The sequence below is a fragment of the Mugil cephalus genome, chromosome 9, assembly GCF_022458985.1.
Source record: "Mugil cephalus isolate CIBA_MC_2020 chromosome 9, CIBA_Mcephalus_1.1, whole genome shotgun sequence".
NCBI lineage: Eukaryota > Metazoa > Chordata > Actinopteri > Mugiliformes > Mugilidae > Mugil > Mugil cephalus.
This window is the reverse complement of record NC_061778.1, coordinates 11,107,188-11,123,112: the sequence shown is the minus strand read 5'-3', so window position 1 is coordinate 11,123,112 and position 15,925 is coordinate 11,107,188. Positions and strand designations below refer to the sequence as shown.

At 42.3% G+C, this 15,925-nt stretch overlaps 1 protein-coding gene across 1 annotated transcript in view; it reads right to left on the bottom strand.

The window, feature by feature from the left end:
• Positions 1-3,460: 3,460 nt before the first annotated feature.
• Positions 3,461-15,925, bottom strand: part of schip1 (schwannomin interacting protein 1) — a 195,156-nt gene continuing 182,691 nt past the window's right edge. Inside the window, exons 10-15 of the mRNA XM_047593814.1 lie at positions 11,304-11,422; positions 9,822-9,939; positions 9,082-9,279; positions 5,749-5,872; positions 4,992-5,085; positions 3,461-4,428 (exon numbers count right to left, since the gene is read on the bottom strand). Of these exons, the coding sequence (XP_047449770.1) occupies positions 4,377-4,428; positions 4,992-5,085; positions 5,749-5,872; positions 9,082-9,279; positions 9,822-9,939; positions 11,304-11,422 (705 nt within the window). The 3' untranslated portion in view covers positions 3,461-4,376. The remainder of the gene's footprint in view (positions 4,429-4,991; positions 5,086-5,748; positions 5,873-9,081; positions 9,280-9,821; positions 9,940-11,303; positions 11,423-15,925) is intronic.

Here is a 15,925-nt window from a genome sequence, read left to right as displayed (position 1 = left end):
CAATCATAAACACAGCGCGCCTCGTGAATCTACACAAACCCTCTGATGTCCAGCATGCATGACAAAACTATGTAAAAAAAGAGAAATCTAATGTCAGGATCTCAGTATAGGCTCTGCCACTTACTGAAGTTAAAGTTGGCCATATTTCTGATCAGTCAGAGATCTCTTGAGTCTGATGAACCCGCAGTAATGTGTTGCGGCATTCTCATCTGATGATTTATATCTATGTACTCGGAGGGAAATCCCTCGGCCGCTCGAAGACGTCATGTCATGTAATTTCCTGGTCAGATAAAAAAAAGAAAGAAAAAAAGAAGGGAAACTAAAAGTAACTAGTAAACTTCAATAATGATGTAACCTTTTGATTCTGATCTTTTAATAAATCGATCTTTAAATAAAGTAACGCAGCAGTGGCGTGCAGCGTCAACAGGTCCAACAAATAATGTAGCTTATTTCCAAAACGAAAGCTTGGATGTTGACGTCTGGGCCTGTCAAAATCATCACACAGCTTTTACAACAGTAGACTACAACAGTATATAGGATGTAGCCTATAGAACCAGACAGGAGCCAACAGGTACATTATCTGCAGAACACCTCAACACAATCATGTAAAAGAAAGAGCAAATAGCGCAATTACCTTCTCAACATCTGTTCCTATATTTGACGCATGCAAACATATTTGCAATATGTTTGATCGAGAGAAAATTTAAGGCAGCATCACTGATTCAGTGGAAATATTTGCTGCCTTAGTCATGAATCATTGGTGTCATAGAAACCCAATTATGTAAAGTGTGTTAACTGGCTTAATTGGTGTTAAATGAATCATGGTGAGCTGTAGCGGTGAATTTACTGGACGGGCACATTTCAAGAGGTCTTTAGGATTTATCAGCTATGACCAGTTGGTAAAATATGACTCAAAATGACAGAGACACCTGGACCCTTCCAGGGACACTGACACCCTGTGACGCACACTGACACTTTCCTGACCCTCACTGGCACCCACCGACACTACCTGCGATCTTTCCAGTGGCACTGACGCCTGACCACTAGGGTGACACTGACGCCCAGGCTCATCGCTGACGCCCCGTGACTTATTGGTAATGACTGTCACTATTTTGGGAAGACCCCGTTTCGTTTTGTTTGCAAGTTTATATTCAATACTGACTAACGATGAAAACCGCTAATGGTTTTCATCTCTCAGTGGGTGCCGGTGAGCGTCAGGGAGGTGCCAGTGTGCGTCCCATCCAGGAGTTACAGGGTGTCAGTGCCACTGGGAGGATCTAGGTCTTATTGGAAAAAGTAGCTTAAACCAGTCCCACCAACACAGCTGTATTATTAAAATTATGTTTTTCTGTACCTTTATTTACTTACAGTCAGGGCTTGACATATACTTTTCTGTTCATCAGCCATAGTTGTTTTCCAGAGTTACTAGCCACTCAGCATTCTCTCGCAATGTTGTGGTTGGGAAATTATGGCCCTCATTGCAGCGTGGGTTTGATTCCTGCCTTTCTTCAGTCGTCCCTATCTAATACACACACAAACCCCCCAAAATATCTTATATAAAAAATAAATAGATAAACGTTTACAAAATGTTTAAATGTAAATGACCCTTGTACACACATATCAATAAATGTTTAACATTACAGGTGATTAGCCTATCAAGTATTCAGCTCCGATATTCTTCTGCGTAGGCCTAAAGCTCCTTTTGTATAAAAGTACGCAGTCTATAGTAATAAAAAGTGTAGTTTCTTATTACATATTAAAACCCCGCTTAGAACACGGCTTAGAACTAAATTATTCAATAATGTGACTCAAAATAATGATTCAAAGAAATTTTATTCGTGTACAGTTAGCTTCCTAGTTATTTTCGCCTCTCTTACCCTTTCTGCGCTCTTCTCTTTCTTCTTCTTTGCATTTAGGACATGTTATTCTTCAGTCATGTATCCAGTGTCCGAATGTCCTATGGTAATGAGAGCCAGCCCATGGCAGATGGGTGAAATAAACACTAATGACATTAGTAGTAACATCTACTCAGTGCACAGTACAGTATCCATCAAATGTCAAAATTCATTTTTATTTTTCTAAATTCTGTTTCATACGTGTGTGTTGTGACTTGAGAGCTTAATGGGTTCGCTAACAAATAGCCCTTTAATTTTGTTCCATGCTGCTCACGTTTAATGCCTCCACGGTATGAACTGGAGTAAGTAGTAAGTGTTTGTACCAAATTTTAAACTACAGATCTGTTTAGAACTAGTTTAAAACATTTGTTTTTGGAGAAAAAACTACTACTACACAAGTTCTGTTTTACATAAGGCATAAAAACATAAAAGCCGTAATGATTAAGGAAACCTTTAATGAGCCCGGTCTCTTTAGTTCTGAATTTATCTCATCTCATCTCATCTCCCGTACCGCTTGATCCTGCACTAGGGTCGCAGGGGTTGCTGGAGCCTATCCCAGCCGGCATTGGGCGAGAGGCGGGGTACACGCTGGACAAGTCGCCCAGCCTATCGCAGGGCTAACACTGAGACATACAACCATTCACACGCACACCTGGGGTCAATTTAGAGTCACCACTTAGCCCACCGAGCATGTCTTTGGACATGCAAACCCGGACCTCCTTGCTGGGAGGCCTCAGCGCTAACCACCGAGCCACTGTGTCTTAAAGTTAAAAAAAAATTGATGTTGTCACTATCTGCCCTTCATAAATTTGGGGACTGTGTGACAATGAGTGAAAGCTCACAATGGAGTTTCCTTTGCAGCGAGACTGGCCATTTCCTGTTTCACTATTTATGAATGAACTTTTTGAGAATGTTAAACATTTGTTAATAGCTATCTGTGAAATCCAGATTAATGAGAATGTTTCATTAACACACAAAGCATGAGCTCACTCTGTGACCTCATGCTCAAGGTCCTGGTGTTCGGAGCCTGTAGACGGGTCGCTGGACTCTCTCGTCGTGTGGTTTGAGAGGAGTTTCCTGGCCTTTCTGTGCTTTTCACATCAGCACTGAAACTTACCATCACTCACTCTAAAGAGACTGAACGTTCAAGCACTATCTATCTATCAATCTATCGATCTATCTATCTGATAAACGGTGGAGCATTTCACAGGAAAACACATTACATTCATTACCAAACAATCCAGTCATATCGAATCAATTTCTTAGATTTTTTATACCGTTTATATAACCACAAGCGCCCATTCATTCAAGTCCAAAAGCTGTTTCATGTTAATTTCTTTTTTCCATGTGAAAGAAACCTCCAGAGAGAGTGAGAGAGTGAGTGAGAAAAACAAAGTGTCATGATTAGGCAAGACCGAAAGAGAAGTTGAGTCATACTACAAAGTGTAATGTGATGATGTTTTATATATTTAACTGCAGTTATGACCAGTGACCACACTCCCCACGTTCAGAGGAAAGAGCAAGCTCCTTACTGAACAAACAAAACAAAAACTAAAACTCAGATGTATATGAAAAAAAGTTTATTCTTTATTTTACATATCTGTACATAAACATTTCTTCCCTCAAATAAAGTATTTGAATACAACAGGATGAAAACGATATTAACACACTTATTCATTTAAAATGACTTGTGTCAGAAAATCAACATTCACAAAATGTTGAAGAGCAATTAGAGTGAACGTATTACCAAAATCTACAACTCCACTACAAGGCAGGCATGTTTCCTTTACACTCTTTTAGCACCTTCAAATGAACATCTCTCAGTTGAAAACTACCATTTGTGCAGAATAAAAACGGGTCGACTTTGAAATACTTTTAAATTACTGTCCAACTTAAAATGTTCTGAAGAAGTTAGTTTTTCCCGTCATTTTTTTTTATTATTATTATTATTTTATACAATATTGTTTCTCTTTTTTCTCATGACTTACTTTCTACTAAATTTTTCACTATTTATTTTATCATTTTTTTCCAACGATTTTTGCGTTTGAACAGTTATAATTTAGTGGCGAATGTAGAAAGTTAAAAAGAAACAATAGCAAAAGCGAGGCCGATATCACTGCACAAGGAAGCTGTGGACTGAATCCATGACAACACACAATCAGTTTCTTTTCCTCCCAGGAAGCAGGAAGTGCTACTCCATCCTTAGCGCTGGGAGAAAAACCACAGAAGCAAATGAGAGAGGGTGGCTTTCTTCTGTGCCGCGGCTACCACTGATGTCAGCGAGTCGGACAGGTCCAGCTCGTTGGCGTCAGCGGTAGCTACCTTAAGGTAGACAGGAGGGGGGGGGGGGGACAGGGAAGCAGCAAGGAGCAAAATACTTAGGACAAGCGGGGAGGATCTGGATCGCCACGGGGCAGAGGTGGGATGGCCGGAGGGGAAAAGTTTGCTTTAAGCTTGGCAGAGGGAGGCAGAGTGGGGATTTTATTTGGATAGGGTCCTCTCAGCCAAATGTTTCTGCTGGCTCTCGGCATGCCTGGAATCAAGTAAGGAAACATATCATTACTTTAAGGACAAATCTGGCAGCAAATCACAAGAAAAGATGTTGATTCACATTAGCACTGCAGTTCATTTTAAACCGCTCCCAAATACGGCGCCCTTCAGTAGAGCGCTAAATCCACAGCTGAAATTAGTGCCTAACAAATGCATTATTTACTCATCTTTGGGGGTGTTAAAGGGGAACTCCGTGTCGAAGTCTTGGGGAGAACTAATGCATATATTAAAAAAACTAGCATGAAGCATTTTTCGACCACAGTAAAATGTGATAAGCAACCACAGTCTGACAGTGACAGATATCGGGATTTTACAAGGATGAAAAAGTGTCAAAAAAATCTATTTTTTTTAATAGTGTGCACTGTGGAAGTGACTGTGATATAGGTGAGATACAGGGGGTGGACAGAGCCTTTTTTTTCTTTTCTTTTTTTTTAACTTTTTCTCATGAGATCTTTTTCCTCTGTAGCAAAAGTGAATTAAAAAAAAAGAAAAAAGAAATATTAATGTGAATAAGGTGAATAAGTTTCTCAGGAAGTGCTTGTTCACCTGGTGAGGTCCTCTATGTCCACCAGCATGGCATCTTGCTCCATGTGTAGTTCATCCCGAATCAGTAGCAACTGTACAAGCTCCTCATTCAGACCTGAAAAAATACGATGGACACTATTAGCACGAGGGAGGGATACGTGTTTGGTGCATATTTAGAGTATGGAAAAGTGTAGCGTGTGTGGAAGAGCCTTAGTTGACGTGACACATAATCTATTGCGAGCCTGGTCGTAGCAGCCTTATTAAAAAAGCTGTAGGCGATAAGTTCTCCCACAAAATGACCTCGGAGTCATCAAAACCTCACACCGTGGTTGTGGTTGTCATGTCACATGTTTGGGCTTATTGTTCTTTCAGCTTTGGCCCAGAAAAAAAAAAAAAAAAAAAAAAAAAATGAAGTTTAAGGGGAAAATCTGTAATGTAAGTAAAAAATTAACTTGTGGGGATTTTTTCTCTTTGGAGTTGTTTATGTAAGATGAGACTATTCATCCACAGGATCAGTGATGTGTACCACACATTGACAGTAAATGCTGAGGGGAAGCTGTTGACTGGTACAGCTTTGTGAAGTGACTAACATATATAAAAGTACTTTCACATCCACTGAAAAGAGTAGGGGTCAGTATGCATGCGCATGTTTTTCCCCCTTTGCCTGCTTGCTCATTTCTGTTATTGAAAGTAGAGGTCATTAAGGTCCTGTCATGTGAAATAATCCTTTCTCTCGCTCTCTCTCTGGGTCTCTTTTTGCGTTATGTGGTCAACTCACTCTCGATCTGGGAGTGCAGGTCGTTGACTATGACCTGGAGCTGTCCCAGCGTCATGTCTCTCAAGTCGGTGGGCTTCAGGCTCCTCTTCATTAGACACTCGCTGATGTGAGGCATGTGTGGAAGCTGCAAAAAAAATAAAAAATAAAGTGAAATAAAGTACAGAGGCGCGAGCAAACATTGCGCCTTCTTTATTGTTACCGCTATTTATGCAGCTTACAATTTACAATTCACATCCGAGAACAAAAAAAGAGTCGACTAATAGAATCTGGATGTTGTCACATAACAATGAAATCAGAAATGTAGAAATAATGTCAGAGGGGGATTTTAACCTACTTATTAAATCATTTATCAAGAAAAACAGTAAAACAGTGAGTGAATGTGGGGTCTTCCTGATTTTTTTTTTCCCCGACAGTGTTACACAAATTTTCTTTCTTTCTTTCTTTTGTTTTCCTCTGTGTTTTTTTTTCTTTTGTTTGTATAAATTGACGAAGTCTGAAAAGGTTACGCGCTCCGGCAAATGTGGTTACACACTGATAGCAGAATAAACAGACATCAAAGCCGAGCGAAACTGTCGACTAGACATGTCAGCAACTTTTAATGGTTCCCTGCTGAAACCAAAGGGAATGTCTCTATTTCACCACTTTGCAAAGGCTAGACCGTAAACGTAGGGGATTCCAAGTACAGACATGTTCGGTCCCAAAAGGCGGGCTGTGTTTAACCCCTTGACTGCCACACTAAGAAACACGATTAAACACGAGTTAAAAAAAAACAAAAAACATTCAGTTTTAACCTGTGTTAATCGCATTGCACTGCAAACTGAGTATTTAGACATGTCATTATTAAAATGTTCACACAGTTGTACAGATTGATACAATGTAAACACTGAAGCTGTATGTTGTACATTTTCGAGCTACGGTCATCTGTTTAAAAGCGTTACTGCTCAAAAAGTATAAAACTTATATATATATATATATAGATATTTGTGTATATATTGCTTACAAAATGAATGACTAGCAATGGTTAGAAATTGGGTACAAAATGAAAATAACCAGCTATCTGGTTGGTTTTATTTCACAGCGTGGCCTCTATCTGCATGGAAACTTTCTGAATTCCCTATGTACGTAATATAGGAAGTGCACATATCTGTAATGTAATCAGGGACACTGTGTCCATCCGACACCCATTTTCTTCCACATCTAGACAAATATTCCGGTCTTTTTGCTCTACGAGCCACGCTGGGATTAATGCGTGGGCGCCTTCTCGTTCACTTCTCACCACTCTTTCACTTTCGCAATGTCACCAGTACGACTGTACTAGGGAGGCGTTCGTCAGTTTCAGTTTCAACCGACTGGACTTACAGAGTGACATAGGGAGAAATGTGATGTCAAAGAACCCGGGCCCGACTGATCTTACTACTACTTGCAAATTACCCTCCGTGCATTAAATATTAGAAAGCCCATGTCCTGCAATGAGTAGGCAGGTATCAGGGTGAGGAAGCGCATTCTTGTATCTGAATGAAAGGAAGCAGAGAGAGTTGAGGTTTTACAGTAAAATCTTAATCTCGACACCTGCTTTTTTTTTTTCTCTTTTTTTTCTTCTCACTTTCTCTGGTACTTAGGGGAAGCCACGCTCTTTGCACACAACTAGAAATCTGGGGGGCACACTCACTGCGCTACAAATTCCCATGCAAGGCACATGACAACTGAGTTTTAGTCAAGCGATGAAACGGTTTCCAGACACCCACCCACATATTTGCTTGATATGATGAAGTAATCCTCAACTGACACTGTTGCATCATTGTAAAGTTATCTTATCTTTAGTCATTGCTGTTTATGTCAAAGAATGTCAGTAATTAGGATTTCAGTAAGGGTTATTTTTTCCATGACTTTTACCAAGCTGTGTTAAATGTCAATCATTTTAACTGTTTTGATATCAACATTTTAAAGCTTAGGTCTTCAACAGGGAGTTCGTGGCCCCTATGGGTTCCGCAGAGGTACTGCGGGGAGGGTCGCAAAATCTTTGGTTGTTTAGACATTTTTATATATATATATATATATATATACATATATTTTTATTTTCCCCCCCAAATTTAAATTTCTTTACATACATATTTTAGTAAATAAATGGAGGTGGGGAATCAAAATAATAATAAAAAATGAATATTTGAACCTGTGTATTATTTGCAGTAGGCCGAGTTTAATGTAGAACACACATGGCCTTGCCTGAAAAACATTAAATAGTTGTATATTTTTCTTTTTTTTTTTCTTCAAATAATTTGAGGTGCTCCCTTTCGGTACGGGTAATCCTTGTGGGAATCCCTCTCCTATGGAAGCGCTGAGCATTTGCGACGACTGCCGTTTAATAGATCTCTGGCGTTTTGGACACCCCAGTCAGCGTAACCTTATCACAACTTAACATTCACCGCGGGTTCAGTCCGAATGTGACAGTGATGTCTTCTGACTGCCGAGCACTGCTACATCCCTAAACACCCAAGTCAATGCTTTCCCGCTTATGAATTATAGATGAACCCGGCCGCGCTGCCCTTCTCCTCTCTGAATAAGTAAAGCGGCTCAGGGTTGAGGGAAACACAGCGTGCGCTAGTCCAACACTGCGGGTGTGTGTGTGTGTGTGTGTGTGTGTGTGTGCGTCTCGGCGTGCGGATCCAACGGGGCAGCGGGGCGGATAAAAACGGATGAAATAATTATGAGCGGGGTCGTCATCGCCTTCTTCCTCTCCCTCTAAATGGGGCCGGAGGAAGAAGGGGAGCAGAGGACGGGTGGAGGAGGCTTTGATTTGTTTCAATTACATCCCACGTCACTGTGACGTCCTGCCTTGTCAGGGGGAGGAAATATAGGTGATTTTGGCTACAATTCCAGGAGACACCTTTCAAAACCTTCCCGGCTGATAGTGTCACAGGCCGCTCTGCTGAGTAGTAGTAGTACTCTGGCTGGGAAGTATAAAAACAAATGAGGGCAAAGAAGCTTCTATTGTCAGCAGATTTACTGGAAACCTGCTCTGAACAATCACCTAAAAGGTGGTTTTTACGTGACATTAAAAGCATTGTGTGTCGAACGTAAGCTGATAATGTATCTTAAAATCACCGGGCGTGATATATAACTGATGCAGCTGAGATAACCGAGCAAGCAGACCAACACATGTCGTTGAATATTATTTTTGTTTTTAAGCTAACCCCCTTTTTTTTTTTTTTTTTTGAGTTTTCCACAAACCTCATCTGTACGACTGCGGCTCAGACCCTTTCCATTTCCACCGGCTTTTGAAACTAAACGTGGGCGTAACGCCGAAAAATAGAGAAGTGCATTTCTGACACTGACCAAGTCGGCCACTGGTGACTTTTTGCGGTTCTGTTTCTCCACCTCCACTTGCATCTTGGCCATGGGCTTGGCCATAGCCAGGGCCAGCTTCGCCTCCGCCTGCAGCTTCTTCTGTCGACTCAAGAAGTCCATGTCCTCCAGGGACTCGGAGTCGTCCTCCGTGGTGTCCCTGTCTGAGTACGAGGAGCTCTGCTTGGACTGCGGGGAGGGAGCGGAGAGAGAGGCAATCATTATATGGTAAACAACGACAGACGGAAAGACGAAACGATTGGCGAGGTCAGGGTGTTCATGTTCATGTGTTCTTTTTCATTTTGCTCTGACAGAAATGTTATTATGCTTAAACTGTGAAGTGAGGAGAAGGCGGCTGATCGTGCAGAGACGTGATAATTTTCTCTTTCTCCTCTTTTTGTTAAAAGTGTCTCAGGCTGACATGAGGTTAATGAAGCCAGTCATCCGTGGCGTTGGCGAGCACATACCAATCCACCTCTCGTTCGACTCCAAGAACTTGGGCCAAAGTCGAAGGAAGGCTCTGAATCTCTCTGAATCATAACGAATATCTCACCCATTACCCCGCTTTCGTTCTTGAATGTCTCAATTTTGCTATTGCTCAGTCACATCTTTACTCATCGCTACTATCACTTAGTCATAAATAGGTATTCTGAAGAGATTTCAGCATTCAAGTCATTCACTTTCTTTCATTCTTGAATTCTCCAGCTGGTGCGGATTTTGGTGCTGCCTACCATGGGGGACAGGGGCGTGTCCAGGCTAGTCTCTGTCTTGCTGTCGTCCGCATCGCTGTCCTTGTCGCTGCCGCTGTCGTTGACAAAACAGATCTGTAGGTTCATGCCGCTCTGCAGCCTGCAACGGAGGCACGGACACAAATGGAAATGTGAGTGACGTCAGCATGAATGCAGATAAGAGAAATCAGTTCACTGGTTAGATGCTTCTGCAGTAATCGACATCCACGGAGCAAAAAAAAAACAAAACAAAACAACAGATTGCATTGTCAACAACACTGCCGCTGATGTTGAGTTCAACAAAATGCTTCGCCCGAGGAGAGAATTCTGCAGAGTGATGCAAACACGTGATGTAATAATATCATGAAAGAGACAAATAAGTCCAAAAATCCTTCATCAGCACAGCTGCAGTGCCAGCTGAGGATGCCATTAAGGAAGGCTTGTGTTTTTAATCGTCTCCCTTCTTGTGCTCAATCTGGATTGATCCAGGAGGCCGATCTGCCTGGGCCCAGAGACTGGGGAGGGGCGGGGGTGGGGAGGAGGGGTGGCGGTTGATCCATGGAAGAGCGAGGATATCACTCGGTGTGGATCCACATCTCTCTGGATCAATAATCTGCTTATTCAATCCAGTAATTACACACAGAGCGGATTGATTCCACAGTATAGATCCCATCACTCCCAATTAAAGCAGGACCTGAGTTCTCTGGTTGCTTTTCACTACAGGGAGCGAGCATCAAAATCTCAAATCTGATAGGAACCACTTATGTGCCCAGTAACTTTCAATAACTTACAGTGTAAAGCCTGATATAAACTTAGCTCAACTGTTAAAGAACAGAAATGGACAGAAATGCCACAAAAACATATTGGTGGTAATTTAGTAAAGAGGTGGTAAAGTTCATTTACAATTTTATAATCTTCCCTTCGGATGGAATTCATCAAAAAACTAAATGTAAGTATCATAAAAAAAAAAAAGTATCTGAAACTGAATTTACCCCTAAAAATATCTGCCTAATAAACCAAGTGCAGTCATGTGTACCTTCACCCAGAACGACCATGTGGATATTTCCTTACGCTTAATGCACAGTTAATCAGCAATATTGGGAAATCCAGGTGATTCAAATCATTTGAATGATCACGGCAGTGTTTACTGGACATCTTGTTCCAGTAAGGCAGTGTAGGAGGTGGCAGCATTGTGTCTTTGTGTGTGTTTGTGAACATATGTAGGTGTCTTTTAAGGAAGTGAGAGCCACAAGGGTTGATTACGTCTGGCTCATTCATTCGTGATTAATGCTGCTGATTTATTTTTTAACATCCCCATACAGCCAGACTTCGTGCTCTCTTGACATCAATTGACTGCCCTCAAAACGTTGCGAAGGATCCGCTTTCAATGCATGCTTATTCTGAGAATTCAGAAACCACAGAAAACCTTCTGCTTTTCTAATTACATACCACATGATTATTGGATAAGAAAAGGTCAGCTCTTACCGTGAAGACAGGCTGGGTTTGCCACTCTTGCTGCAGCTGGTGTAGATGCCCGGCCCATCGTCAAAGAAACTGCCCAGGGCCAGCTTCTGCCTGATAGACTCCCTCTCATTCTTCTGGGCCTGCAGCATGACATGAAAAAGATAGGGTTCATTTTTTTGACCGTGATCGTTTTACTGTCCAAACGAGGTCCGGTCAGCGCCAGACCAGCCTAGCCTAGCAGGGATGAGGCGTCTACCTCAGTAAACGACATACGTGTACCATCACCTGAGACCGTTTTCCCACAGCACAGGCCTGTGTGCGCAAACAGAAAGTTCACCAGAAAACCTTCTGACAAATAAATGGTGCTGGCATATTATTAGCAACAGCCTTCTTCTTAATCAGTAATGAGAGGTTCAGTGTCATCTTAGCAATTCCTGATACAAAGTGTTGAGTCAGCTGGGTTACTGGAAAATATGTAAGCGGAGATGTTACAGGAATTCGCCAGGGGGTGGTGCTGTTGTCTCAGAAAACAAACGGTAAACGCACTGGTTTCCTGTAGCGAACACTCACTGGTGTCCTCATAAGGAACTCAGACTGGACAGGTGCAGCTTTGACAGTGCTCTGGGAGTTGCATGCATGTGCGCACACAAATCAGTCTCATGTCTTATGTCTGCAGCCAGAAAAAAAAAGCAAAAAAAAAGCAAAATGTTTGTGGTTCCCTCAGACTAAACACGTCAGTGCACCTCTGCTTCTCTCAATCAGAACTCACTGGAATAAAGGAAAACTATTAGGATTAAATGATTCGCAGAAAAGCAATGAAATAATTCAATAAACAAGAATGAAGCTACACTAATATCACAAAGCGTGGACAGTTTAACAGCTCAATTTGTGATTCAGTTCGGTTCCCATATTTCCAGCCTGTATATTTAACTTTGAAAAAAAACCTACACTCTGGAAATCTTTCATCCTCTTCGCTATCGCTCTTCCTCACATCCCAACACTTTCTTTATTCACCTGATTCAGCCACTCAAGCCATTTGTCTTCCACATTCTCCCCTGGCACCACTCATCTCTCCGTCAGCCTCGGGCCTCTCCCACTCCCCTCATCGAGCCACCTCTCAGGAACCACTCATCACGCCTTCACCTCTCTCCCACTCGTTTTCTCAACTCGTCCTCTCCCTCCTTCCTTCCCTCCCTCTCTCTCCGTCTTTCCATTTTGACAATTGTGTGCGGGCGGCGGTGAGAGTGCCTTCACGAAGGACAAATTAACATAATCCCACTTCACACAAGAGGCCGCAAGACGCTCTTGGCAGCGTGAGCGCACACACTGGCATGTCGAGGAGTGGACCTGCCGCTGCTCCTTTATGTGTGTGTGTGTGTGTGTGAGAGAGAGAGAGAGAGAGAGAGAGAGAGAGAGAGAGACTGCCGGGGGAATCAAGATGAACATACTTAAAAGTTTCAATTAATTGCTTTAAAGCGTAACATAGCCTGTGTTTCACGTCAAACTGGACACGTTCTGTACACGCTCGTACTGACTTACAAGGTGTCAGTCAGTGACTCCTTGAACACTGCTGTGACGAAGATGAAAACAGAAGCAGCATGTTTAATGAGCATTATAATGACTTCTCGACAAACGGCAGATGAAAAATAGAGAGGGCTGGATGGGATGAGGAGAAAGGATGAGACGTTCACGAAGGCTCAGAGGATGTTTTGCATGAAGCGCCGCTTCAAACTTCATGGTTCATTCCTTTTTTCTACTTACAGTAACTTGGAGATAACCCGTAAATATGTTCAGTGGTCAGTGGTCGTAACTCCTAATCTACGGCTGTTCCACTAGCTCAGATAAAAATATGATTTTTTCCATCACAAAAGCAGCTGAAACTAGGCCCGAAATTTATGGCCCGAAAGTTTTTTTATACTGCATTTAAATGTTATTCAAATAAATTTAATACGCTGGCACGCTCAATTTATTTAACACAGCTGGACTAAACATGAATCCCACTCTATGTTTTGCACTTTCACATAATTCGGGCAATGTGAGGCTTCCCAATTAATCTGCTCAATAAATTATTAACTTAATCTATAAAATGCTGCACATTTAAATGTCTGTTTTGTGCGACCAACACTCCCCAATGTAGACACACTGCGCAGGCAGACGGATAATAATGCGGAGTCACAAGTGAAATCAACACCGCAGCGCAACATTCCCACTACACACGGGGGCAATCTGATCTGGATCCTGCCTGTCTGCACCTCCCGCACCTGCCTGGCATCTCAACTTCCTGGCTTTGTGTAAACATCATCTGGTACACAGCTTGTTTGTGGTGCCTGCTCGCATGTGTGTGTGTGTGTGTGTGTGTGTGGGCTGTGTGTGGCAAAACAGTGATCACGGCAGCCTCGTAAAACATTTACGAAGGTGTGGAATACGCCACTGAGAGGTGGAGGTGTGAAACGGTTTAGCAAGGACGTGCTCCTTGATGTATTTCTTCGACCTTTCCAACTTTTTTTTTAAAATTTCACTTGCTAGCATTCAAATCTTTTCCAGGTGTAACTTTTGTGCTTTTAATTGGCTCAGACGCTCAAACCGTCAAGAATAAAACATTACGGTGAACTTTTGTGTGATACAGCGTGATTTTTCCAGCGGAGCTTCTAACAAAATGCTGTAAAATCCAGAGATGGGAAATGATCCGAACGAGTGTTTCTGTACGATGATGACATGGAAAAGTGCTGGATCCATTACATTAACATTTTAAGATGCAAGTAGGAAATGAGCACCAGGGAGACCAATTCCAACCGCCTCTTCCAGCTCCCGTCCTCGAGCACCAGAGCCGCCTCTGTCCAAATTAGATTGGGAGGGGCGCAATTTGGCTAATTTGTGTTTTCCCTCAAATTCACCGAGCAATTTCCTCCGCTGAAAAACATTCTCATCGACAAAGACATTTTCCCCTCCGCTCTTTACTACAGCCATTCATTCCGCGGGCTTAGAGGGTTTATTAGCCCTGGCAATGGACGACAGGGAGCTTGTTTAGAGCCTTCAAATCTCCCCCGAAAATCTATATTAGAGGAGGGAGATGAATTTAATTATCCGCGCTAACAAAGAGCCTCCTCCTTCCTGCCTCCCACAAAATTGCAGGCTCATGTGGGCCAGAAATTGTTTGGTGGTTACGATGAGACGTGCATAAATGTGGATGTGAGAGTATGCATATCCGCATTCCTACCGGTTCCTTCCCACTGTATCGCGAATTTAAAAATATCCCAAAGAAAGAGGTCCTTCAGAATCTGTCACTCACTCATTTATTAATATCTCTTTCTTCCACTTTCTTCTTTTCCCGTCATTCCACACAAGGTGGTCTGCATTTTTCTGCACAATGGAGGCTTTTCACTGACCGGGACCTTACCCTGTGGCTCAAGACAAGAACCCACTGTTAACACACAAGCAGACACACACACGTGTACAAACGTCAGGTCTTATGCGCACGGGCTACATGTCTTTTAAAGATACATCAACTGTGAAAACATGACACTGCAGTGCACCTGGACGTGACGCATATTTGGAGAAACCGCAGCTCACTTTGACATTTTGGCAACCTCTGCGTGGAGCTGAGAATCCAAACAGGGATGAGTTCACTCGCACATATTTTTCCAGACCTGACAGCGAGCTGCTGCTGAGCTCTCGGCTTTATAAAACAGATGCGAGGTCACTCAGTGTTATGACTGTTAGCACAGATGTTCTTTGCAGGCTTAGACTTGAGAAAAACTGAATCGGTGAATGTGAGCATTTCTAAAAAAAACAAACTAACAAAAAAAAACATCGATCATATACAATCAAAAGGAGAAGTTTTGGTATAGGTGCTGTCACGTGTGTGTGTGTGTGTGTGTGTGTTAAAATATGGAGCTACGACTAGCATCAGGCCAGATTAGTTTCGTCCAATAACAGGAAACAGTTAATCCGGCCTCGTCCACTGGTAACAAATCTGCTTAACATCTCTAAAGGTCACTAATTAACACATGATATCTGGTCTGATTAACCTGAAAAAAAATCTTAATGTTTTGCAGAAGGGTTTTGTGTGGATTTATTTCTCGGCCGGGCACAGTGACTTCCACGATGTGATTTTAGCAAGCTGTGATGACGTGTTACGGCACAACAATAATACAGGACAGGGCCTGAGGTTTGGATTTAGCTGTGTTTAGACAGAGCAAGGCTAGTTGTTTTCTCTGTTTTTGGTCTGCACTTTAAGCTAAGCTAACTGGCTGTGACTACTCAGTGACGCGAGAGAGATCTATGAGTCTGCGTTACATTTACACCAAAGTTTTGTGTCCTGAAGCCTGATGCGCACCTCTAAAGAAAACTCACTGTTCAACCTTTATTAGCTTCAACATCAAGCACAAAGAGAAACCCAACACAGCTTACTAGCATTTTAGCGGCGATACACCAGCACGCAAATATAAATGCCTTCACCGGACACTTCTGTAGGTTATAGCTACAAGGTTGAGTGTAAACCAGGTTTAAATCTGGGACAAGAAGGCAAATACAGTGCGCCTGTTTGCTGCAGGTGTTCAGCAGCACTCTATAGATACTGTCTTCGGAGGCTAACACATATACGTGTGTGTGTGTGTAAGATTGTCTTCCCTTTTCACGTTATC